Source organism: Trichechus manatus, unplaced genomic scaffold, assembly GCF_000243295.1.
Source record: "Trichechus manatus latirostris isolate Lorelei unplaced genomic scaffold, TriManLat1.0 scaffold00084, whole genome shotgun sequence".
Classification (NCBI taxonomy): Eukaryota; Metazoa; Chordata; class Mammalia; order Sirenia; family Trichechidae; genus Trichechus; species Trichechus manatus.
In genome coordinates this window covers 8,123,426-8,150,973 of record NW_004444020.1, presented here as the reverse complement: position 1 = coordinate 8,150,973, position 27,548 = coordinate 8,123,426, and the positions used below count along the sequence as shown (strand labels likewise).

Sequence of the window (27,548 nt, the reverse complement as noted above, 5' to 3'; positions counted from 1 at the left end):
TACAAACTGACCTCAGTATATTGGGTGGAATATTTATGCTGATTAGTAGTTGAGTCAGTCCTCAAGTGCTGCTGCTTTTTTGCTAAAGATATGCATGTGGGTTTGTTCTTTTTAATGGTGGTAGCAGGTGATCACAATTTTTTTTTTTTTCCACGATTATGGGTTTCTTTGGGAAGTAACAGGTTACAACTCGGGATCAGGATTAACTTGGAAGTAACTAGAACAACTCAGGATACAGTTTTTCAATCAGGACAACTTCTTGGCTGTGCCCGCAGGCAGGCCTCTCTCAGCTCGGCCTCTGCCCTGCTCAGGCAAGTGTTACAAAGCTCTTTAGGTCCACCAACAAGTGCCTGGAGGCATCCCACTCTGCCAGCAAGGCCCCTGCCCAAAGGCTCTCAGCTCTTTCTCCCTGGGAAGCCCACTGCACCATCTCGTACCAGTCTCTTAGTTCTGCTTCTGCTGTGTCTCTGCCTGTGGGTTCTGCTGTGCCTGCTGCTGCTTCTCACCGTATCCAGTATTACAGTTCTTTCTAATGGGTCTAGGAGGTTCTCAGTGCAGGGACTCTGGGTCCAAAGGATGTGCTCCACTCCTGGTTCTTCTTCTTGATGCTAGTCTGTCTCAGTCATTCTGTGGGAGTTAAAATACCATAGCTAGAAGGGTCACATAATAATAGCTCACTGCACCGCATCAGGAAAGACCAATTCCTAGAAAAGGACATTATGTTTGGTAAAGCAGAGGCTCAGCGAAAACGAAACTCTTAATCAGATGAATTGACACAAGAGCCAGAACCATGGGCTCCAGCATACCAAAGATCATGAAAATATGTAGGTGCCATTGAGTTGATTCTGACTGAGTAACCCTATGTGCAACAGAACGAAACACTTAACCGGTTCCTGAACCATCCTCACAATCGTTGCTATGTTTGAGCCCATTGTTGCAGCGACTGTGTCAATCCATCACATTGAGGGTCTTCCTCTTTTTGGTTGACCCTCTGTTTTACCAGGCATGATGTCCTTCTCCAGGTACTGGTCCCTCTTGATAACATGTCCAAAGTACATGAGACGACGTCTTGCCGTCCTTGCTTCCAATGAGAATTCTGGCTATACTTCTTCCAAGACAGATTTGTTCTTCTTCTGGCAGTCATGGTATATTTAATATTCTTTGCCAACACCATAATTAAAAGGCATCAATTCTTCCTTGGTCTTCCTTACTCATTGTTCAGCTTTCACATGCATTTGAGGCGATTAAAAACACCATGACTTGGGTCCGGTACACCTTAGTCCTTAAAGTAACATCTTTGCTTTTTAACACTTTATTTTTTTATTTTTCCCATACAAAAATTTATATATACATTGTTATGTGACCCTAATTGCTCTCCCCATACTGTGACAGCACACTCCTCCTTTCCACCCTTGATTCCCCATGTCCATTCAACTAGCTCCTAACCCTCTCTCCCTTCCCATCTCACCTCCAGAGAGAAGCTGCCCGTTTAGTCTCTTGTATCTACTTGCGCTAAGAGGCACACACTTCACGAGTATCACTTTATGTCCCACAGTCCAGTCTAATCCCTCTATGAAGAGTTGGCCTCGGAAATTGTTTTAGTTCTGGGCTGATAGAGAATCCAGGGGCCATGTTTTCCAGGGTTCCTGCAGTCTCAGTCAGACCATTAAGTCTGGTCTTGTTACTAGAATTTGAGTTTTGCATCCCACCTTTCTCCTGCTCCATCCAGGACTCTGATGTGTTCCCTGTCGGGGTGGTCATTGATGGTAGCCAGGCACCATCTAGTTCTTCTGGTCACAGGCTGATGAAGTCTCTGGTTTATGTGGCCCTTGCAGCCTCTCCAACATTTGTTATTTCCAGTGTTTTTGATTTGTGCCGGTAATGCCATGGTTGAAATGGTATCTCATTGTGGTTTTAATTTCCATTTCTGTAATGGCTAGTGAATGTGAGCATTTCTTCATGTGTCTGTTGGCCATTTCAGTGTCTTGTGTGGTGAAGTGTCTGTTCCTTTGCCCACCTTTTAATTGGATTATTTGTCTTTCTGTTGTAGATGTGTTGGCTTTTCTTGTAGATTATAGAGATTAGACATTTGTCTGACTTGTAATGTCCAAAAATTTTTTCCCGGTCTGTAGGGTCTCTTTTCACTCTTTTGGTGTGAAGTCTTTTGAAGAGCATAGGTGTTTAATTTTTAGAAGATTCTGGTTATCTAGCTCATCTTCTGGAGTTTTTGTATTGTTGGTTATGGTTTTTATCCTGTTAATGCCGTGTATTAGGGCCTGTAGCGTTGATCCTATTTTTTCTTCTATGAACTTTATAGTTTTTGGCTTTATATTTACATCTTTGATCCATTTTGAATTAGTTTTTGTATATGGAGTGAGGTATGGGTCCTGTTTCATTTTTCCAGGTGGACATCCAGTTCCGCCAGCACCATTTGTTATAAAGACTGTTTTTCCCCATTTGATGGACTTTGGGCCCTTGTCGAAGATCAGGTTACCATAGGTGGATGGATTTACATCCGGGTTCTCAATTCTGTTCCATTGGTCAGTGTATCTGTCGTTGTACCAGTGCCAGGCTGATTTGACTACCATAGCTGTATAGTAGATTGTGAGGTCAGGTAGTGTGAGTCCTCCTACTTTATTATTGTTTTTCAACAGTGCTTTTCTTATTTGAGGTTTCTTCCCTTTCCATATAAAGTTAATGATTAGTTTTTCCATCTTTTTAAAGAATGTTGTGTTTGGATTGGGATTGCATTGTATTTGTAAATTGCTTTGGGTAGAATTGCCATTTTCACTATGTTGAGTCTACTTATCCATGAGCATGGTATGTTTTTCCATTTATGTAGATCCTTTTGGGTTTCTTGCAGTAGTGTTTTGCAGTTTTCTTTGTATAGGTCTTTTACATCCCTGGTTAGACTTATTCCTAAGTTTTATTTTTTTAGGAGCTGTTATAAATGGTATTGTTTTCCTGATTCCCTTTTCATCGTTCTCTTTATTGGTGTACAGGAATCCAACCGATTTTTGTATGTTTATCTTGTATCCTGCTACTCTGCTGAATCTTTCTGTTAGTTCCAGTGGTTTTCTCATGGAGTCTTTAGAGTTCTCTGTGTATAGTATCATATCATCCATAAACAGGGACAGTATAACTTCTTCATTACCAATTTGGATGCCTTTATTTGTTTTTCTTGTGTTATTGCTCTAGCTAGAACTTCCAGCACAGTGTTAAATAGGAGTGGTGATAAACGGCATCCTTGTCTTTTTCCTGTTCTCAAGGGGAATGTTTTCAGCCTCTGTCCATTAAGAATGCTGTTGGCTGTTGGTTTTGCATATATGCTGTTTATTATGTTGAGAAATTCCCTTCTATACCTGTTTTATTGAGAGTTTTTATCAGGAATGGGTGTTGGACTTTGTCGAATGCCTTTTCTGCGTCGATAGAGATGATCATGTGATTCGTTTATTTATGTGGTGGATTACGTTGATTGATTTTCTAATGCCGAACCATCCTTGCATACATGGTATAAATCCTACTTGAGTGTGGTGGATTATTTTTTTGATATGATGCTGAATTCTATTGGCTAGAATTCTGTCGAGAATTTTTTCATCTATATGCATGATAGATATTGGTCTGTAATTTTCTTTTTTTTGCGGTGTCTTTGCCTGGTTTGTGTATCAGGGTTATGCTGGATTCATAGAATGAATACCGAAGTGTCGCTTCCTTTTCTACATTCTGAAATACTTTGAGTAGTACTGGTACAAGCTCTTCTCAGAATGTTTGGTAGAATTCTCCAGTGAAGCCATGTGGGCCAGAGCTTTTTTGGGGGGGGGGAGTTTTTTTTATTACCTTTTCAATCTCTTCTCTTGTTATGGGTCTGTTCAGATTTTCAATGTCACTCTGATAGTTTGGGTAGGTAGTGTTGTTTCTAGAAATTGATCCATTTCCTCTAGGTTTTCAAATTTGTTGGAGTGGTTTTTCAGAGTACATGTTATGATCCTTTTATTTCTGTTGGGTCTGTTGTAATGTCCCCCATTTCATTTCCTATTTGGGTTTTTAGTGTCCTCTCCTGTTTTTCTTTTGTCATTCTGGCCAGTGGTTTGTTGATTGTATTGATTCTTTCAAAGAACCTGGTTTTGGTTTTGTTCATTCTTTCTATTGTTTTTGTATTCTCTATTTCATTTATTTTTGCTCTTATCTTCATTATTTCCTTTTGTTGGCTGTGGGTTTTTTTTGCTGTTCTCTATTTGTTCGAGGTCTGTAGTTAATGTTTTGATTTTGTCCTTTTGATGTATGCATCTATTGCTGTAAGTTGTTCTCTGAGGACTACATTTGCTGTGTCCCACAGGTTTTGGTATGATGTGTTTTCTTTCTCGTTTCTGGGTATTTTTTGATTCCTTCTCTGATTTCTTCTATTACTCAGTGTTTTGTAAGTAGGGTGTTATTCAGTTTCCATGTAATTGATTTTTTTTCCTTGCCCTGTCTGTTGTTAATTTCTACCTTGATTGCATTGTGGTCAGAGAAGATACTGTGTATTATGTCAGCGTTTTGGATCTTGTTGAAGATTGCTCTGTGGCCTGCGATGTGGTCTGTTCTGGAGAACATTCCATGTGCTTGGGAAAAGAATGTGTATTTTGCAGCTGTTGGGTGGAGTGTTGTATATCTGTCTATGAGGTCAAGTTGGCTGATTGTACCCTTTACGTCTTCTGTATCTTTCTTGAGTTTCTTTTCAGATGTTCTGTCCTTTTCCAAGAATGGTGTGTAAAGTCTCCTACTATTATTGTGGAACTGTCAGTTTCTTTCTTCAGTGCTGTTAGTTTGTTTTATGTATTTTGGTGCCCTGTCATTGGGTGTGTAGATGTTTATTATGGTTATCTCTTCATGATTGAGCGTCCCTTTAACCATTATATAGTGCCTTTCTTTTGTGTTTTACAGTGAATTTTGTATTAAAGTCTATTTTATCTGAGATTAGTATTGCCACTTCAGCTGGGTTTTTTTTTTTTTTTTTTTGCTGTTTGCTTGATATATTTTTTCCAACCTTTGATCTTTAATCAGTCTACATGTTTGTTTGTAAGGTATGTCTCTTCTAGACAGCATATTGATGGGTCTTGTTTTTTAGTCTATTCTGTCACTCTTCGTCTCTTTATGGGTGCATTTAGGCCAGTTACATTCAGTGTAATTATTGATATGTGTGAGTTTATTGCTGTCATTTTGTATTGCTGACTTTTTCTTTGTTCCTCTTACTCTCCTGAGCTGAATTCCTTTTGCTTGTGTATTTTTTTTTATTTCTTTTGTTTTTGTAGGTTTTGTTTTTACTGAGACTTTATGTTTTTCATCTTTATTTTGATGAGTAGGTTTGGTAACATTGTTTGTCGTTGCCGTAAAATTTACCCGTGTCTAAGTTTGAAGCAGTCTATTATTATTTGGTATGGCCTTGCTTTCCTTTCCATTAGAAGGTACTATACCTACTCCATTAATTTTTTTTATTGTTCTGATGTTGTTGCCATTCACAGATTAATTGCTCTGACTCTGTGTTGTATTGCTTTTAGTTTTGGATAGTCCATGAGAGTTCATTTCCTAGATTAGTATGTGGCTGGTATGATCCTGCATCCTAAATTCAGTCTGTGAGCTGATGTTGTTCTCAGATCAAAGGACTCCCTTTAATAATTCTTGTAAGTTTGGTTTGGGTTTTACATAGTCCCTTAATTTTTGTTTATCTGAAAATGACCTAATGTCAACATATTTGAATGAGAGTTTTGCAGGATATATTATTCTTGGTTGGCGATCTGTTTTGTTTCAAGGTTTTATATTTGTTATCCCATTGCCGCCTTGCCTGCATGGTTTCTGCCAGATAATCTAAGCTCAGTCTTATTGTTTGTCGTCTGTATATGACTTCTTGTTTTTCTTGAGCTGCTGTCAGGATTCTTTGGTTGTCTTTGGTTTTGGTAAATGTGATTATGGTATGCCTTGTTGAGTTTCTTTTGGGGTTTATCCTATATGGGGTTCGTGGAGCTTCTTTGATTGCCAGCTTTTCATCTTTCATGATATTGGGGAAGTTTTCTGTCAGCAGTTCTTCAGTGGTCCTCTCTGTTTTCTGTTTTCTCCCCCGTTCTGGAACTCCAAACACTCCAAAATTTTTGCTTTTGATTGTATCCTACATAATTCTCAGGGTCTCTTCATTTTTCTTCATTCTTTTTTATGATTTTTCCTCAATCAGAGTTGTATCCAAGTGTTTATCTTCGGTTTTGCTGATCCTATCTTCCACCTTTTCAAACCTGCTCCTCAGGCCTTCTCTGACACTGTCCATTTCTGAAATCTTGTTGTTTATCTTTTGGATTTCTAATTGTTGTTGATGATTTCTAGTTGTGAATTTATTGTGGCATTTTGCACCTGCATTATTTTCTTGAATTCTTCCATTTTCTTGTCTGTGTTTTCCATGAATTTGTCTGCGTTTTTCGTGCATTTGTCTATTTTTTCCTCATTATTGTCTTTTTGCTTCAACTGTTGGATAGCTCTGAATGTTAGAGATTTAAATTTCCTGTCAGGTAGTTCTAGTGCCTTTTCTTCTACTAGAAAGTCATCTCATATTTTATTTTGGACACCTACTGCAACCAGCGCGTCCTGGTTTTGTAAATGTTTTGATATTGTCTGCTATCTTTGGGGCATTTGGTAGTGATTTTTCTTATTTATTGATTGTAATTTTGTTTTGTCCTGCTTTTTTGTTTTCTTTGGCTGTGTCTGAACAGGCGGTTTTTGTGTTCTTTGTTGTTTGTTTGCCTTTGGGCACAATACTTTTCACTTCCTTCTCCAGTTGGCTGTGTGAGTCGCTCAGATATGGTAAAGTAGGGCAAGTCTAGCTAAAGAGGAGATGCTGGGATGGGTTATTTGTGGCACTTACTACAGCCACCAAGGCGGGCCGGGAATCAGTGCAGAGCATGTTCTGGTAGGCCATGCCTCGGCTTTTTGGGGGTGTGATGTTCAGCGCACAGTGTAGGTAGGCAGGATGGAGGGGGAGATTGTGAAGCTTGGAGCTAAGATGGGTATGGAAGAGAGGAGAGAGGAAAAGGAGCCAAAAACATAGAAACATAAAAGAGTGTTAGAGGAGCTTGCTTTTGGAGCACAGAGATGAGAGACTATGAAATGGAAAAAACTAAAAGCAGAAGAAAAAAAGAAAGAGAAAATAAATAAAAATTAGAAACAAGAAGAGCAAAGGTCCCAGGGATCCCTCCAGTGTGGCTGCGAGATCTGGGAAAGTTGTTTCCAGGCTGTGAAGTACCGGCTGGCTAGAAGGGGTAGAGATGTTGCTCAGTGCCAGGTATTCAGGCGAGAGGAAGAGAAGGAAAGCATAGAGAGACGAAAAATGATTAATGAAGAAGGAAAAAAATGGAAAAGAAAATAAACAAAAAGAACAAGAAACCCCCCCAAAGAAAAACAGAAAAAAAGAAAAAGCCCAAAAACAAAAACGAGAGAAAATAAACACCCTCAGGGATCCCTCTCTGCATCTGTGCAAACTGAGTGGGTAGGTCCCATGCCATGGAGCACTGCCTGGCTAGAACGGACTTCTAATTGGAGAAACGAAAAAGAAAACAAACAATTCAAAACAAAAGACCCAAGATTCCACTAGTGTGGTAGCACGGGCCAGGAAGCAGTTTCACATTCGAGCGTGGTTTCGCAGCCTTTCAGGAAGAAGGAACGATGGATGGTACTTGGAGCCTGACATTTGAGAGAAAGGAGTTGGAGGTGTCGAGAGGTAAGGAAGAAATCTTAAGAAGCAGAAGAGAGAAACACCAGCAGCCATCAAATGGCACTTAGGGAGTTGCGGGCCAGTGGAATCCAAGCGACACCGTGGTGAAGTTGGTGCTTCCTGGCCAAGAAAGTGTCTGAAGGAAGCAGAGTAGGCCGAGTGGTGGTGAAAAAGGATGGGTGTTGGGAAAGCTCATATCGCTCCCTACCGGTTGTTTTGTCTCCTGCTGGAAGCTCCGTGAAGCTGCTTTCTTGTAACCTGTGTTTGCTGATCTCTGATAGGATTCCAAGATGGCAGATCCGTGCTGCATTAGCTAATAGGGGACCTCTGTATGTATCTATCCTCGCTCTCTGTTCTCTGTTAGTTTCGTATTCCATCTGGTGCTTGGCTGAGTTCTTTATCTCTTCATTTCAGGCTAAGGGTTTCAGGATTGCCATTTTCTCTGTTTGGCTTAGATTTTCGGATCTTTGATGTGGAGGGACTCTATGGTGCTTCTGCCTATAGCACCATGTTGTCTGGAAGTCTGGTGAAGTGTTTTTATGAGCATAAGTTTTTGATTTTTAGGAACTCCCGGTTATGTAGTCTCTGTTCTCGTGCTTGTGCATTGTTACTTATGGTTCCTATTGTGTTTATGCCATGTATTAGGGCTCCTAGCATTGTCCCTACTTTTTCATTAATGATCTTTGTTGTTTTCAACTTTATATTTAAGTCTTTGATCGATTTCAAGTTAGTTTTTCTGCATCGTATGAGGTATGGGTCTTGTTTCAGTTTTTGGCATATGGATTTCCAGTTATGCCAGTACCATTTGTTAAGGAGACTGTCTTTTCTCTAATTAACAGAGTTTGGACCTTTGTCAAATATCAGCTGCTCATAGATGGATGAATTTATGTTTGGATTGTGGATTTCATTGGTCTATGCATCTGTTGTACCAGTACCAGGCTGTTTTGACTACCATGGTGGTATAATAGGTTCTAAAATCAGGTAGTGTGAGGACTCTCCCTTTTTCTTCTTACTGAGTAATGCTTTTATTTGTGTGGGACCTCTTCCCTTTCCACATAAAGTCGGTGATTTGTTTCTCCATCTCATTTAAAAATACCATTGGAATTTGTATCAGAATTGCATTGTATCTGTAGATTGCTTTGGGTAGAATTGATATTTTCTCAATGTTGAGTTTTTGTATCCATAAGCAAGGTATATTTTTCCACTTATGCAGGTCTCTTGGTTCCTTACAGTAGTGTCTTGTAGTTTTCATTGTATAGATATTTTACGTCTCTGGGTAGATTTATTCCTAAGTGTTTTATCTTCTTTGGGGCTATTGTAAATGGTATTCATTTGGTGATTTCCTCTTCGAGGTTCTCTTTGTTGGTGTAAAGGAATCCAACTGATTTTTTTATGTTTATCTTGTATTTTGAAACTTTGCTGGAATTTTGTATCAATTCCAGTAGTTTTCTTGCGGATTCTTTGGGGATTTCTGTATGTACGATCATATACTCTGCAAATAGAGATACTTTGACTTCTTCCCTAGTAATTTGGATGCCCATTATTTTTTTTTTCAGCCTAATTTCTCTGGCTAGGACCTCCAGCACAATGTTGAATAAATGTGATGATAAAGGGCATCCTGGTCTGGTTCCCATTCTCAAGAGGAATGCTTTCAGAGTCTCTCCATTTAGGATGATGTTGGCTGTTGGCTTTGTATAAATGCCCTTAATTATCTTGAAAAATTTCCCTTCTGTTCCTATTTTGTTGAGACTTTTTATCATTAATGGGTGTTGTACATTGTCAAATGCCTTTTCTGTATCAATTGATAAGATCATATGGTTCTTATCTTTTGTTTTATTCATGTGATGGATTACATAGATTGTTTTTCCAATGTTGAACCATCCCTACGTACCTGGTAGAAATCCTCCTTGATCGTGGGGAATTGTTTTTTTAGGTATGTAGCTGAATTCTATTGGCTAGAATTTTGTTGATGATTTTTGCACCAATGTTCATGAGGGATATTGGTCTGTAATTTTTGTTTTTTTTGTGGTGTCTTTACCTTGTTTTGGTATCAGCGTTATGCTGGCTTCATATAATGAGTTTGGGAGTATTGCATCCTTTTTTATGCTCTGAAATACCTTTAGTAGTAGTGGTGTTAACTCTTCTCTGAAAGTTTGGTAGAATTCTCCAGTGAAGCCATCTGGGTCAGGGCTTTTTTTTTGTTGGATGTTTTTTAATTACCTTTTCTGTCTCTTTTTCTGTTATGGGTTTATTTAGTTGTTCTACCTCTGTTTGTGTTAGTTTAGGTAGGTAGTGAGTTTCTAGAAATTTGTCCATTTCCTTTAGGTTTCAAAATTTGCTAGAGTACAATTTTTCATAGTATTCTGTTATGATTCTTTTAATTTCAGTTGAATCTGTTGTAGTACTGCCCATCTCATTTCTTATTCGGGTGATTTGCTTCCTCTTCTGTTTTTCTTTTGTCGGTTTGGCCAATGGTTTATCGATATTGTCGATCTTTTCAAAGAACCAGCTTTTGGTCTTGTTAACTTTTTCGGTTGTTTTTCTATTTCATTTAATTTTGCTCTAATTCTTATTATTTCTTTTCTTTTTGTGCCTGAGGGCTTCTTTTGCTGGTCTCTATTTGTTCGATTTCTAGGGTTAATGTTTTTATTTTGGACCTTTTTTCGTTTTGGATGTGTGCATTTATTGCTGTAAATTGACCTCTGAGCACTGCTTTTGCTGTGTCCCAAAGGTTCTTGTAGGATGTATCTCATTTGATTTTGTGAATTTCTTTATTCCATGCTTAATGTCTTGTATAACCTAGTAGTTTTCGAGCAATGTGTTATTCAGTTTCTATGTGTGTGATTTTTTTTTCCTTGCTTTTTGTGTTGTTGGTTTCTAGTTTTGTGGGTTTATGGTCAAAAGAGATGCTTTGTAGTATTTTGATGCTTTGGATTGTGTTAAGGTTTGCTTTATGGCCTAATATGTGGTCTATTCTGCAAACTGTCCCTTGTGCATTGGAAAAGAAAGCATACTGGCTGCTGTTGGGTGGAGTGTTCTGTATATGTCTAAGAGATCAAGTTAGTTGATTGTAGCATTTAGCTCTTCCATGTCTTTGTTTATCTTCTTTCTGGATGTTCTGTTCTTCACTGAAAGTGGTGTGTTGAAGTCTCCTGCTACTATTGTGGAGCTGTCTATCTCTGTTTTCAGTGTTATTAGTGTTTGTTTTATTTATTTTGGAACCCTGTGATTAGGTGTGTACATATTTATTATAGTTATGTCCTCCTGGTGTATTGACCCTTTAATCACTATGTAGATGTCCTTCCTTATCGTTTGTGGTGGATTTTACTTTAAAGTCTATTTTGTTAGAGATTAATATTGCCACTCCTGCTCTTTTTTTAAGTGTTATTTGTTTGATATATTTTTTTCAAACCTTTGAGTTTAAGTTTGTTTGTGTCTTTAAGTCTAAGATGTGTCTCTTCCAGGCAGCATATAGACGGATTGTGTTTTTTTATCCAGTCTGCCACTCTGTCTGTTTATTGGTGTATTTAGTCCATTTGCATTTAGCGTGTTTATTGATAGGTATGAGTTTAGTGCTCTCATTTTTGATGTCTTTTTTTGTGTGTCATTCGCAGTTTCTTTGTTCCATTTAATTTTTTGTGCTGAATCATTTTTCTTTATGTATTTTCTTTTCATCTTTTTCATTACTGTTGATTTTTCATTCGCTGAGTCTTGATTATATTTTTCTAGTTTTTTGTTTTGACTTGTAGTATTCTTAGTTTCCTTTGTGGCTACCTTAATATATACCACTATTTTTCTAAGTTTATACCAGTCTTATATTTCTTTATATTGCCTGAACTTCCTCTCCATATGAAAAATCTATGTCTACATTTTTTATGTCCCTCTTTTGTTTTAATGTTGCCATCTTTTACATGTTGACATTTGTTTCCCCATTGTCAGTGTTTTAGCTCTGATTTACTTTTGTGACTTCCCTATCTGTGTTGATATCTGGTTGATCTGTCCTCTGTTCTAGCCTTAGGTTGTTATCTAATGTTACTGATTTTCTAATCAGAGGACTCACTTTAGTATTTCGTGTAATTTTGGTTTCGTTTTTGTAAATTCCCTAAGTTCTGTTTATCTGGAAATGCCCTAATTTCGCCATCATATTTGAGAGACAATTTTGCTGGCTATATAATTCTTGGCTGGAAGTTTTTTTCCTTCAAGGCTTTATATATGTCATCCCAATTACCTTCTTGCCTACATGGTTTCTTCTGTGTAGTCCGAGTTTATTCTTATTGACTCTTATTTGTAGATGACTTTTTGCTTTTCCCTAGTAACTCTTAAAATTATCTCTGCATGTTTGATTTTGGCAAGGTTGATTATAATATGTCTTTACGATTTTCTTTTGGGGATTACCTTATGTGGGGTTCAATGAGCATCTTGGATAGATATCTTGTCATTTTTCAGAATGTCAGAGAAGTTTTTTGCCAACAAATCTTCAACAATTCTCTCTGTATTTTCTGTTATCCCTCCTGTTCTAGTACTCCAATCACTCATAGGTTATTCCTCTTGATAGAGTTCCACATAATTCCTAGGGTTTCTTCATTTTTTTAAATCCTTTTCTCTGATTTTCCCTCAAATAAGTTGGTGTCAAGTGCTTTATGTTCAATGTCACCAATTTTGACTTCCATTGTCTCAATTCTGCTGTGATTTTCTATTGAGTTGTCTAATTCTGAAATTTTATTGTAAATCTTATGAATTTCTGATTGCTGTCTCTCTGTGGATTCTTGCAGCCTGTTAAATTTCTCATTATGTTCTTCTCTAATCTTTTTAATTTCCTCTGTTGTGTGTTCTGCGTTTTGCTTAATTTGCTTCCTAATTTCTTGAAGAATTCTGTATATTAATCTTTTGTATTCTGCCTCTGGTACCTAGAAGAAATTTTCCTCCTCTGGAAAATTTCTATATTATTTATTTTGGGAGTTTGCTGAAACCAATATGGATTGCCTCTTTATGTTCTTTGATATTGACTATTGTCTCCAGGCCATCAGTAAGATATTATATTTATTTTGTTTGCTTACTGTATCCTAGCTTCTTTTTTGTTGTTGTTTTGACATGCCCAGATAGGCTGCTGTATGAGCTAGTTTGATTATTGGTACCTTTGAAGCTCTAATGTCCTGTCACCAGGTAGTTAGATCTGTTACTAGGTATATGAGCTCAGGAGTCCGCCCACTCGTGCTGTATGGATTCTGCTGAGGTTCCCAGGTAGATAGCCGCCAAGTGTGTGGTGTAGGCTCTCACCTACAGTCCTAGACAGGCATGGGTGATTGTTGTAGACACAGGCATCTGGCTGTAGCAGGTGGACACACTCTGAGCAAGGCAGGGGCCTGACGGCTGCCCCTGAGTGTCCAGGAGGAAGTCATGTCCCCATTCCCTAGAGAGCGCAGATGAGTGGGTTTTGTAGCCGGACTATGAGTACCTAATTCTATTGGCTGTAAGGACTTGGTGGCACCTCTTATTCATGGGGCCCTATCGCAGGTGTCTAGGTGGCATGGGTTGAGCCACCAGTCATCAGGCTCCTGATGTAGGTAGGTGAAGATCCTGCTTAATGGACATAGCAGTGTTAAATGTGAAGAATCTGCCACTTCACAGCTGAAACAGTTGAAGTTAGACTTCCGGTATATACCCTGTTGTACTGCGGTAATGAGGGCGTATGCTGTTGAGATGTGCCCACACAGGTCTTTGCAGGGGGAAAGGCACTCAGTAAAGTTCATGGATCCCTTATGCTTGTGCCTAGGCAAAGGAGCTGTGCCTACCCTGGGTTCCTGGCTTAGGGGAGTCAGTGGTTTATTTTTTCCCCTTGATTGTTAGTTTGTTCACTCTCCAAGACTGGGAGAATGGTTCCGGGCATGTGTCGGTTCCTGCATCCAGCCAAGGGGACACAGCAATTGCTGAAGCTGGTCTGGGACCCAGTGCAGAGCAGGGAGCGGGGAGGTAAATGGGAGAGAGGTGTTTCCCTAAGGGGGTTGTTTTTGATCTGCGTGGTGAACTGTACTCAGGTACTTACTTTTCATCGAGGGCTGCTTCTCACTGGTACTGCGTGGCCGAGTAGAAGGTCAGCAGCTGCGTCTCTCCTGGTGCGGAGTATGCCTCCCAAGCACCAGTGCTTGCCTCCCTCACCGCTAACCCCCCATCCTGTCAGGGCTGAAGGTCTCTGGCTCTCGCCATGTCAGGTCTGATAACTCCTCACTGCTTCTGAACCGTTTCTTCCTCCCCTTGCCACTGAGTCTGGTTCCTCAGCTGTGCCTTTGATGTTCAGGGCTGCCAGACTGGCATATATAATCGAATCACTTGTTTTTTCAAATCTTTGTTTTTAGTAGGTGTACTAGAAGCATCTGACTATTCTGCCATCTTGGCTCTGCCTCCGGTGGTCGAAGATTTGAAACTGTTGGTTTTTACTGAATTAAAACTTACCTAAAGTATACACATATTAAGTGTACATATAGCTCTAGTACTTTTTACTTACATAGTTTACAATTTAACGATGTATTGAAGTTACGACAAATCACACTTAATGATTGTCTTTTTTTGTGTACATCTTATGATTAGTAATATGTACTACCTACAGTGTTGAATGCATAATTTGCTGATGTTATCATTCTCAGATGTTTTAGAAGTGGTGGCGTGGAGGACCTCAGACCTCCTCTTAACTTCCTTCAATGTGGTGGTTGGTCGGAAATCAGCATTAGCCCAAGTGATTCCTCTGAGGTGGAGGTCACACATACCTCCACCTTCCAACCTTTTAACCAGTTCTTACACCAGCCATCCCTCCTACAGCATTCTTCTTCTATGCTGGGTTCAATAATTCATTGGAATGGCCACACGAACTCACAGACTATACTCACAGTTATGGGGTTTACTAGTTATGGGGTTTACTAGGGAAGTAACTGGTCAGTCGCAACTTGGGATCAGGATCAGGAGGCATGCATGCCAATTCTACCTTCTTGAGTGGAGGACAACTCTCTGAGCTCCCCTCAGCATTGCAGGCCCCCCCTTGGGCCCCTATGGAGAGGCTTGTCTCAGCCCCTTCAGCAGGGGCCCCTTCTCTTGGCTTTTGCCCCACCCCACCCCCAGGTGTTGCCTCTGCCCTGCTTGGTCAAGTGTTACCAAGCTCTTTAACTCCACCAGTAAATGCCTGGAGGCATCCCACTCTGCCAGCAAGCCTCTTGTCTGAAGGCTGTCAGCTGTCTCACTAAGTGGGTCAGCACACCCACTGTAGCTGTCTTTCTGCGCTGGCTGTGAATCCCATTATGTCGTCTCCTTGTTCTGCTGCTGCCAGTTTTCTGCCATGTGCACTGCTGCTTCTTGTCATCTCATGCAATCTCTGGTGTTAGAGCTGTCTCTGTCTTCTCATGGGATTTGGTTCCTTGGTTTGGAGGTTGAGTTTCATGGTACATCCAGTTTATTGGCCTAATAATGTGTTTAGTGCTTCTGTTCTACCTTCTAGTTTCTTGTATAGTGTCTAGGGTCGTATAAGCTTGCGAACAGTCATCCAAGGCCCGACGATTGGTCTCTATTTCCATGAGCAGCAGAGGAAGAAGAGTCAGGAATAGGAGGACAATATGAAATATGTGGCTGATTGCCACCATGAACAGTTGCCTTCTTTGCCTTGAGATCAGAAGAATTGAATGAATGCCTGGCTACCGTTACTTAACATTTTGATCAAAGATTCCATAGAAGAGTACTGATCAGAAGGGGAAAAGGCAGAACAGAATTTGAAATTCTCATGGACTCCAGACTTAACTGGAGTCATGAAGGTTGAATGAACCCCTGAGACTATTGCCCTGAGGTAATCCTGAAAACCTTAAACAAAAATATCCCCTGAAGTCTTCTTAAAACTAAACAATAGTTTAGCTAACTATTAAAAAAATGTCTGCTTTGAGCATTATGCTCTTTGAAGAACTTTGCATGGTATCAAATTGACGACAGCAGCTTGAAAGATTAGATAGAAACCTTAGGGGGAACCAAATATATGTTAATGGGAGAGGAAGAACTCAGAAAAGGAGCGTGAGAATGTTTACCCAACTTTAAGAATATAATCATTGTCACTGAGTTGTACATGTAGAAACTGTTGAATTGGTGCATGTTTTGCTGTGTATATTCTCAGCAACAGCAACAAAAAACCCTATGGAGTACAGTTGTCCTGTGATACACGTGGAGTTACTATGGGTTGGAATAAACTCATAATAGTAACTGGTATTGGTATGTAGTATTATCTCCTGAAATATCTGTCATGATTCTTAATTTTTAAATTGTCCAAAAAACAAAAGAAAACTGTGATGAGTGGGATAGACAAAGCTACAGCTATATGTCTGAAAAGAAAAATTATTTGTAGGGTTGCAAAATTGTTCCCCTCAAGTATAAGCCAAAGATTGTGTGTATCCTGTTGTATTATGATCTTCCTACCTTTTTTTTAGGGACAGTCTTTCTGAACATCAGTTTTGTTGTTGTTGTCTTTCTGCTTCTTTATTGTACATTATTGTCTAGGTTTGTAGTAGGAAAATACAGACAGGCCTAAGATAAGATCAGATGGAGTTTTATGTTCTTTTATTTTTTTGCCCCTTATAACCTATGCTAAAAGCCCCTCAGGTGTGAGATTTAGGGTTTATTTCCCCTTTATTCATGGACTTTAGTTCATACTACATACATGCTATGTATGTATAATGATGTATGTGTATGTGAACACATACATTCCCATATATATGCAAGTTTGTTTGCTTCGATATTATTTGTAATAATAAATGACCTTCACTAGGTGTGTGGTTAAAGAAGTGAATGCACATCTATGAAATGGAACATTCTAGCTTTCAAAGATGATTCAAGAACTTCTGTAGGTACTGCTATAGATTGACAGCAAAATAATGAAAATAGAATGGTGCAGAATTATGCATAAGTAACATTAAAAAGAATACACGGAGGGAAATACACGCATTTGTTTTTATATGTTAAATGTCTCTGAAACGAAACATAAGAAATGAATAATACTGGTTGCTTCTTAGAAGTTTGTGGGTTAGGGACGGGTAGGAACACAAGTTTTCATTGTATAACTTTTATCACCTTTTGGGTATTGAGCTACATGACACGCAAACACAGGCTGGGCTGCTTGGACAATACCTGTTACTCTAAAAAAAATTGAGTGAAGGCACAAAACTTGTTAAGAGGGGCTAGGATCTGGAGTCCACCTAGACAGCATGAACGCATGGGAGGATGTTGCTTTTTGACATCTTTAAATTGATTAATATGCCAGGATTGTACCATGTAAGGAGGGATCTGGTGTGATAGATTACTAAATAGGTAGTAGATGATAGCCTTACTTGGCACGCCACAGAGTTCAGGCTTTTAATGATGACGGTGAGGGTAATTGAAGATCAGATGTTAAACAAGGAAGTGATGGGATCAGGTTTGTGTTATGTTAGAAGGATTACTATGGTTATAGTATTAGAACAGAGTAACATTGTCCAACAGAAATACAATGTGAGCCACATTATGCAATTTAAAATTTTCCGTAAAGTAGTAAGAAATGGCTGTTTAGTTTTAATTATTTAACCCAAGATATCCAAAATATTATTATTTCTTCATGTAATCAATATAAAATTGTTAGTGATACATTTTAGATGCCTTTTTTATACTAAGTTTTCAGTCTTGTGGATATTTTGCAGTCTGACAGCACAGCTCGTTTTTGACTAGACACATTTCAAGCCCTCAATTAGCTACATATGGCTAACAGCTACCATGTTGTACATTGCAGGTATGAAGAATCATTTGGGGTACAGTCAAGAGATAGAATCCTTGCCAGTAATTTGAATGGAGAAAATTTAATGTAAAGAATTATTAGATGGTCATTAGTCATTTGTCATTTGAAAATTGCAAATTAAAAATGAAATAACCACTATACACTATGCACATGCCCGCACATGCCCCCCCACCACACACACACACTATACACATACACAACACCTGACAATACCAATTACTGATTAAGATGCAAAACAGCAGGAGTTAATTGCTGGTGGGAATGCAAAATGGTACTGCCGCTTTGGAAGAGACTTTGGCAGTTTCTTACACAACTAAATATAGTCTTAACATACGATCCAGTAATTGTGCCCCTAGAAACTTACACAACTGATTTGAAAACTTATGTTAACACAAAAACCTTCATGCAAATAAATAATAAATAAACTGCTACGTCCATGCAATGACATATTCAGGGCTTCATACCAGTTGGTTCCTGGTTTGAAGCCCTGCTGAGAAGTTGCCTTTTCACCTCTGGTGTACTGAATCAGAATCTACATTTTAACAAAACCCTAGGTGATTCTTGTGTTTAACTTCCTGGGAACTTGTTAGAAGTGCAAATTATCAGCAGGGAACATGTTGGAAATGCAGATTCTCAGCAGGGGTTCAAACCAAAACATCAGTTAGAAGCACTGGGAATATTATTCATTAGTAAAAGAAAATGAGCAGATTAGCACAGAAAGATATGACTCAATCTTAAATCTATATTGTCAAGTGAAAGAAGATGATGCCAATTATATGACCATCTGGAAAAGAGAAAATTATAGTAATGATAAGAAATTAGTGGTTTCCAGAGATTTGGGAAGTAGAGGAGGGTTGAGTGGGTAAAGGACAGGGATATATATATATATATATAAAGGCAATGAAACTGTTCTCTGTGATACTGTATTTGTTAACAGTCATGTAATTACACATGACACTATGCATTTGTCATAACCCATAGAACTTTACAGCACAAAGATTGAACCTTATACACACACACACACACACACACACAAAATCGTTTAGGAGGCTGGAGATCCCCAAGATAGAAGTAGAATTACAAATGTCTAAAACACCCTCACTGAAGGGGATGGGAGAAAAAGGTGCTGACCTAAATAACTCCAAAGTTAAAGGAGTCTGTGCAAACAAACAAAAAAACCCCAACAAATCCCCAAAAAACTGTACCTAAGCACTATAATCTAGTTGATAAAGTTGTTTTCCATAGGGGTATGGTTTAACAGTTTTGATACTGCTATACATATATACTGGAATTAAACAACTAAATAAATAGTAGGAAGCAAATTTGTCACTGTTGAAGTGGGAATTTATAGATAAGGAAGGGGGAGAGTTAGGGTTTAATGTTCCATGTAATGGATTAAGAGTTGGAAACATCATTATGAACTTACATTTAGCTTAACATAGATACAGACGATTACATATGGAAATAGTTGTAGTTACCTGTGTATATACAAGTTAGTATGATATGTTGTTGTTAGTTGCCGTCGAGTTGATTTCAGCTTGTAGTGACCCCATATGACAGAGAACTGTCCCATAGGGTTTTCTAGGCTGCAGTCTTTAAGGAAGCAGACTTCCAGGTCTTTCTCATGTGGAGCCACTGAGTGGGTTCAAACCATCAACCTTTTGGTTAGCAGCTAAATGCTTTAACCTTTGCACCATTAGGGCTCCTTACAGGTTAGTATAAAACCAAAACTAAATCCATTGCTGTCAAGTCAATTCTGACTCATAGTGACTCTAAAGGACAGAGTAGAACTGCCTCCATAGGGTTTCCAAGGCTGTTAATCCTTACAAAAGCAGACTGTCACATCTTTCTCCCACGGAGCAGCTGGCAAGTTTGAACTGCTGACCTTTCAGTTAGCAGCTGAGCGCTTAACCACTGTGCCACACAAGCATATTTTCTTGCTCTGTCCACCAGAAGGGTCTAGAAGCAAGGATACCCCAATAGCAATGGGCAAAACCTAGTGCTTGGATCTTGGTTTCTAATTCTCCAATAAATTCTCCTAGAAAGGACCCAGGGCTCCTTAGAGAAATGGCTGACTGTAGAACTGGGGCAAGGAATATACAAGGTGAGCCTGGAGCATCTTGTGGTGCTAAAAGTAAAGAAATGCTAAAAACAGAAGATACACACACACACAGACAAAATGATGGGGTATGTCAAATGATCACTGAAATGAGCCAACTGAAAGAGTTCCCAATGACCAAAGCTGGAACGATTTGAACAGCAAAATAAAGTGGTATTCTAACCCAGAGTATGAAATAAATATCCATGAGTCTGTATTGATATGAATAAATTATTAGATAGGTGAGAATAGACAAATTTCTGCAAAACAATTCCAAATAATTTGCGTAAATACTGCCCTTCTCAAGGAGGTGGATCATAACTCCCCAGTCATTAGGAAAGGGTTCCACATAGTGATTTCCTTTCCAGAGTACAGTATAGAAAGGGAGAAAAGTAATGTTACAGTGATGGAGGTCAACATCAACGGTAATAAATCATGTTGATGGTATATATCGTTGATGTGAGGGGATGAAAATGGCACTTTTACTCTGATCTTCCTCCCCAAAATCCACAATCCAATCTAATCATGAGAAAAACACCAGACAAATTCTAATTAAGGGACATAGTACAAAATACCTGACCAGTATTCCTCAAAACGGGCAAGGTCATAAAAAACCAGGAAAGTCAGAAACTTTCAAAGCCAAGAGGAGCCTAGGGAGACGTGGTGACTAAATGTAATGTGGCATCCTGAGTAGGGTTCTGGAATAAAACAAGGTCATTGGGTGAAAACTGAGGAAATCTGAATAAAGTATGAATTTTAGTTAAATGTATCAATATCGGTTCAATAATTGTAACAAATGCACCTTACGAATGTAAGATGTTAATAGTGGTAACTAGGTGTGATACGCTATATGGGAACTCTCTGTATTACCTTTGTAGTTTTTCTGTAAATCTAGAACTGTTCAAAAAAGATAGTTTGTTTAAAAATAAAAGAAATAATAAACTCATTATGTACTAATCCACACACAAAAAAATTGGATATAAGTTTGTTAACTCCTAAGAGGAGTGAAAAAATTCTGTAAAGGAGCACAGGAATAGAAAATGCATTGAGCAGGTACTGGAACAAGAAGAGAAGCCCCTCCCTGACATGGCTGCTCCTAAAGGGCCATCCATTGACAAAGCCTAACATTGTAGCAGATGGCAAAGGAGAAATGCTTACAAGGCTCTGCTTCAGTATCACAAAGCAGGACAAATAAGGGTGAATTTGGAGCTGAGGGGCAATAAATTGATGATGGGAGAAAATCATGTCACCTGTTGAGAGTTTCAAGGACTGTCCATTGCATTTATCACCATCATGTCATTTAGGAGTTTGTTGAAACAGCAACCATGTAATGAGTTTGTATAAAAATGAAATTTGTGAGAATTACTACCATGCCTACAAACTATTCTTTCAAGTTACCCGTGGCTCTGAAAGTGAGACACAAATGGGTAGTAGCTTTTTTTTTTTAAAATATTAATTGGGTGGAATAGGAAGGGTGGGATGCTAATTAAAGAATGTAAGCTTCATCAAAGGAGCCCTGGTTGCAAAGTAGTTAAGTGCTGGGCTGCTAACCGAAAGGTTGGCGGTTCAAACCCACCAGCCACTCCGTGGTAGAAAGACGTGGCAGTCTACTCCTGTAAAGATTATAGCCTTGAAAACTGAATGGGGCAGTTCTGCTCTGTCCTGTAGAGTCGCTGTGAGTTGGAATCAACTCGATGGCAACGGGTAAGTTCCAGCAGGGCTGAGTTGTTTGTCTGTTTTGTTTATTGCTGTATTCCAGTACCTAGAATGATTTCAGATCTGTTCAGTGCACCCTTGTTGAGTGACTAGGTGAGAAACTTTAGAGTACTTCACTAGAGTATGAAGTTGAACATGCAACTTTTCTAAGAAATGTTTCATTGAACTAGTTTTCTGAGAAAGTAGGAGAAGATCAAGGAGGGTATGAAGAAGGAAATTTCAGGAGGAGGCAAGATTGAAATGTTCAGCATTGGCATTATTGTAGAAACTGCTGGAAGGTTTTTAACTTTATTTTCAAACCTTTTATTATGAACTTACACTTTGCTGTTTGCATTTACTTTTAACAGTAAAAGCACATTGTAAAGCCTCTTTTGGTCAGGGATTGTTTTTCTTATCTCTTTCATGAGATCGATCATAATTTGAGATCATTTTGCATAGAGCAAAGTAAGCTTGCCATTAATTCTGTTTTTTTAATCTCATCTTTTTATTCAGTCTACAAATAAGAAACCTCGAAAATCTCTAGGAGAGAAGAGCAGAGTTGAAGCTGGAACTAGAGGAGCGGGCCGTGGAAGAGCTAATGGGCATCCTCAACAGAATGGCGAAGGGGAGCCTGTTACATTATTTGAGGTGGTGAAACTGGGGAAAAGTGCAATGCAGGTAAGTTTTAAGTGTTTTTATTTTGTGTACAAAGCAATACAGTCAGTAACCTATGTGGATCCTATTAATGTATATATTGAAATCTTACGTGCTGTCATTGACAGTAATCAAGAAGATTTTTGGTTTCGTGAAGAGTGTCAGGAGAGCCGTTTTGTTTCATTACTTTAATAGTATGTTTTTTTGGAATTTAATTTTATATAAGTAACTCGTGTGTATTATAGAATATTTGAAAGACAGAAAAATTGTAAGTAGTGAATTAGGAATAACCACAAATAGTATTTCATGGTAATTTTTTGTATCCATGTGTGTGATCTTTTATAACCTTTTATTCTCTTCTGTCTCATTCACTCAAAATATATCATTAAATATTCTATAATAGTACAGTTTTATTGGCGTTTTACTAATTCCTTATAAGGATAAACTATAAATAACTTTACCATTCCTTTAGTGGGTCTTTACATTTTTTCCAGTATTTTAAAATTTATTCATTATTCATGTTTATATCTCTACATACTTGTTCATTATAAAATACTGAAGGTAGAATTATTAAAGGATATTTTTAACTGTTGTGATACATAAATACTGTATTACTCCAAAAAATTGTACTATTTTATCTTTCACCAGAAGTCTACTAGAACGCTTTTCATTTGAGCAAGTGCTATCAGTTGCATAGGAGTCCTGGGGTGGGTGGTGCAACCTGTCAAGCCCTCAACCACTAACTGAGGGTTGGCGGTTTGAACTCACCCAGAGGAATCTTGGAAGAAATTCCTGACGAGCTGCTTCTAGAAGATGACAGCCTTGAAAACCCTATGGAGTGCAGTTCTACTCTGCAACGCATGGGGTCTCCATGAGTCAGAATTGACTCGATGGCAATTGGTGGTGATAGTGGAACCAACTGAGTATTTTGTAGTTAAGAATTATTTGATAACATATATGGAAAATGGTAGTTCATTATTATTTTAATTTGCATTTCTTTGATCACTAATGATTGAAAATGCCAAATCTTTTTATTTGCTCCTTTTTGGTATTTCACTTTTAATTTAATTTTGAATTTTTTTTTAAGTAATTTATGAAACAGAATTACTTTTAGGATTCAAAGCAGGTAACTTGTCATTAGTATACTTTCTGTTTTTTAACTCATTGCCATCGAGTCGATTCTGACTCATAGTGACCCTATAGGACAGAGTAGAACTGCCCCATAACATTTCCAAGGCTATAATCTTTATAGAAGCAGACTGCCACATTTTTCCCCCATGGAGTGGTGGAACATCTGGTGGGTTCCAATCACTGAGCTTTTGACTAGCAGCTGAGCGCTCTTTTTTGAAGCCCTTAAGTGTGTTCAGTATTTATTGCTTTTTGTGTATTTTATCAAGATGTTTAGATTGATGTGTTCAAGACTTTTGGAATTTATGTGGGCATGGGGAGAGGTGAGGGAGTAAGATGATGCTAAAGAACATTGAATTCCCAGTTATCAAAATCAAGTCAACAGACTATAAATTACATTTTAAAAAATAAGAAACAGAAAACCACCAAACCTATTGCCATTGAGTTGATTTCGACTCATGGTGATCCCATGTGTTATACAGTAGAACTGCACTGTAGGGTTTCCTTGGCTATAACATTTACAGAAGCAGATCACCAGGCCTTTTGTAAGTATAATTTTAAAATAAATAAATTAAATGACCTTTAACCATGAAGCTCGATGATTTCTTCATTTCACTTTAATAGAAGAATTGTGAACAAGCTAGAGAAATACTATTTTGAAATCTGCTTTACTGCTTCCCATCTGTAGGTGAAAACAGGAAAATGGAGGAAGTGCATTTTTATGTAAAAATTTAAAAATTGCACTTAAGTATTTTGCTTTCAGTTTTTCAGATAAAACTTTGTGTATATTAAATAATCATAATGCATGTAGGTATTAACTCATGGTGTCCGTGTTTGTGCAGACTAGAACTGCTCCGTAGGGTTTTCAAGGCTGTGTCTTTTCAGAAGCAGATTTCCAGTTCTGTCTTCAAACCACTTACTTTTTGGCTAGTCACCATGAGTTGGAATTGACATCTTAGCAATTAACAACTTAGCAACTAACAAGAACAGCATAGTTATTAAAGCTCAGTATCAGCTTTGACATGAACAAAATCTTATAATCATCTATATTTGAAAGAAAATATTGACTGCTCTAATATAGCTTTTTCTCTTGCATCCAATACATTTTATATTCTTCATCAAGATTACTCTTCCCTAAAGCACCGCTTCTTAGTTTCACTCTCGTGGTTAAAATCTTGTGGATCTACATTTTTTAAATGGTAAAGGTCAGACTTAGTAGTCAGGACTTTGGTGCTTTCCATAATTCAGTTTTAACCCATGTTTTTAATTTTTTCTCGCTGTTGTTCTACAGAAATCTGCCTCAAACATTTTTTTTTTAACCTTACTTTTTTATTGTTCATATTATATTTTTTCCATCCTAGTTACATTCATATTAATGTACTAAGTTCTGTAATTTTTTTTCACCCACCATTCTATTGTGGGCATTTCTTTTCTATGAATTTACCTTGTGATTTTTATTATTTGTGTAGTATCCTTAATATGGCTGGGCTATGATTTATTTAAACAATTTCTTTCATTTGGGCTATTTGCAGTTTTGTTCTTATATATGTATATACAGATATATATACACACACGCACATACATATATATTTCTAAAATGTATATGTGAAAGTATTTTTGTAGAATAAATTTCTGAAAGTGGTTGCTAGGCAAAGGGAATGCATATTTAAAGTATTGATGAAAGGCCCATTGAAGATGGCACAGTATTTTTGATATTTATCACATCCTTGTTTTAAACAAAGTAACAATAGATAAAATATTAAAAAGAGAATACACACAAATATCACTGAGTTTAAAAATAAACTAAATATTTATGTGATCTGAATAGAATAAAAACGGCAAAGTAATGAACAGGATTGGCTTAGGGTACAGAAGCAGGTTCTTGTTGCCAGGAGTTTGGCTCTTGTGTCTTAAAGGACTAAAATTGCCCCATGAGGAATATATAGGAATAGAGTCAGGCTTACTACATGAAGCTAGGACCTAACATGAGTCTCTCTATTTGTAAAGGAGGCAGAAGAAAGCTGCCGATAACTACTGCACAGGTTAAGGCTTTTGTTTAGGGTAATCATATCTCAGGTTGTCCTGGGGTCTCCCAGTTTATGCCTATTGTCCCAGTGTAGTTATTAATACAGACTCTTTTAATACTCAAAAGGGTGCTAGTTTGGATTATAAGCTATTAAAACCTCACTTAAAGGTAATTAAGGGCTGAAGAAAGGGAGAATACAGAAAATAGTCCTTATAACCGGGACCTGAATTGAAATACCAGTTGACTTGATTGGTGACTGGGTCCGTAAAAGTCTCCAATATTATCTTAGGGCAGAAGTTCTAAGCCCATATATAATCTGCTGTGCAGTGGAGTTCCCAAGATGAACAGAATTACTCATAAAAACATTTAATGGGAAGGGATGAATAGTACAATAATAAATGTGTTTAAGATGTTAGAAGGAATGAAAGAAGAAATTTTATCTAATACAAAAAGAGGGGATAAATAAAGCAAGACTAGATAGATATGAAAAAGGAATAGTCTTCAAAATTGAAAATAAATCATTGAAATAAAAAACTCAGTAATTAGTTTTACTGAGGGAAAAAAAGCTAGCTTCGATGCCATCAAAGGGAGAATTGATGAATTTGCACTCATTTTTATTGTAGCCCAGAGAAATAAAGAGGTAAAGAAATATAAAAGAGCAGTTGAGAGACTTTGAAGTGGATTGAAGCGTTCCACTATATGCCAGGGGAAGAGATCAGAGGAAATAGAAGAGATGCAGTTTTTGAAGAGATAATTTTGGAGAAATTTATAGACACATGTGCTCAGATCCAAAGTGTGTTCTCAAGAGTGAGAAAGATAAGTAAAAATAATTACATATCCATAAATAGTATACTGTAATTACAGAATATTGAGAATCAGAAGAAAATAGTGGAAGCTCTCATCAAGGAATGTCTGAACCTGTTCTCTGAACACATTGTATATTGAAATGCATAATAAAATAAATTTGCCTTATAAATTGCAATAAAAATGTATAAAAATGTAGTTTTTAACAACTCGTGTTAAAGAGGAAATAAAAAGAATAGAATCACAAAGTATTGAGAATGCGAACGTTAGTGAAAATAATACATATCACAACTTGTTAGGACCAGCCAAGGCACTACTTAAATAAATATACAGTCTTAAATGTATTTATGTTAAGCTTTTAACAGTAAAAGCTAGAGAAAGAAAAATAACAAACCTAAAGAAATTAAGATTAAAGGAATAATAAAAGTAGAGATTAACTAAATAGGAAAAGAAGTGATAGAGCAGGTCAACTACACCAAAATATCAGCAATTTCAGTTCAATACATAGCTCTGGTGGTGCAGTAGTTAAGAGCTATGACTACTAACCAAAAAGGTCTGCAGTTCAAATCCACCAGCCTGCTCCTTGGAAACCCTATGTGGCAGTTCTAGTCTGTTCTACAGGGTTGCTGTGATTCGGAACCGACTCGAAGGCACCTAACAACAACAGCAACAACATATGACACGTAGATGCATCAGGAGACAGACCTGGTGACATGCTTCCAAAAGCTTGCAGTCTTGATAACCCTATGGAGCTGTTCTACTCTGCACACGTGGGGTTACCATGAGTTGGAATGGCAGCTCACAACAACACAACAAGTTTTTATTTTAGGAATGCAGGGATGGTTTAACCTTAGGAAATTTTTTAGTATAATATGCCAAATAATCAGATTAAAAAATCAAAACCAGTTGCCATCTAGTTGATTCCAACTCATGGCGACCCCATGTATGCAGAGTAGAATTGCACTCCATAGGGTTTCAGATTGCAGGAGGAAAAAAAAAGCTTACCTGAATTGATACAGAGTGTTTATAAAAAACATTTGATAAACACTTCACCAAAGAAGACATTCAAGCGGCTAACAGACACATGAGGAAATGCTCTCAATCATTAGCCATTAGAGAAATGCAAATTAAAAGCACATTGAGATACCATCTCACCCCGGCATTACTGGCACGAATCAAAATCACTGGAAATAACAGATGTTGGAGAGACTGTGGGGAGATAGGAACTCTTATGCACTGCTGGAGGGAATGCATAATGATACATCCATTCTGGAAAATGATATGGTGCTTCCTTAGAAAGCTAGAAATAGAAATATCATATGATCCAGCAATCCCACTCATAGGAATATAACCTAGAGAAATAAGAGCCGCCAAACGAACAGACATGTGCACACCCATGTTCATGGCAGCATTGCTAACAGTAGCAAAAAGATGGAAACAACCTAGATGTCCATCAACAGATAAATTGATAAAATGTGGCACATATACACAATGGAGTATTTTGTACCGATAAAGAACAATGATGCCTCTGTGAAGCATCTCATAACATGGATGAAACTGGAGGACATTATGCTGAGTGAAATAAGTCAATCACAAAAGGACAAATATTGTACGAGACCTC

The 27,548-nt window shown here is 37.9% G+C and overlaps 1 protein-coding gene across 7 annotated transcripts in view; it reads left to right on the top strand.

The window, feature by feature from the left end:
- STAG1 (STAG1 cohesin complex component) overlaps nucleotides 1-27,548 on the top strand; it is a 552,131-nt gene that overhangs the window by 194,980 nt on the left and 329,603 nt on the right. For all 7 annotated transcript variants that reach the window (XM_023735988.1, XM_023735987.1, XM_023735981.1 and 4 more), the window contains one exon: nucleotides 21,829-21,993. In XM_023735988.1, the coding sequence (XP_023591756.1) occupies nucleotides 21,829-21,993 (165 nt within the window). The remainder of the gene's footprint in view (nucleotides 1-21,828; nucleotides 21,994-27,548) is intronic.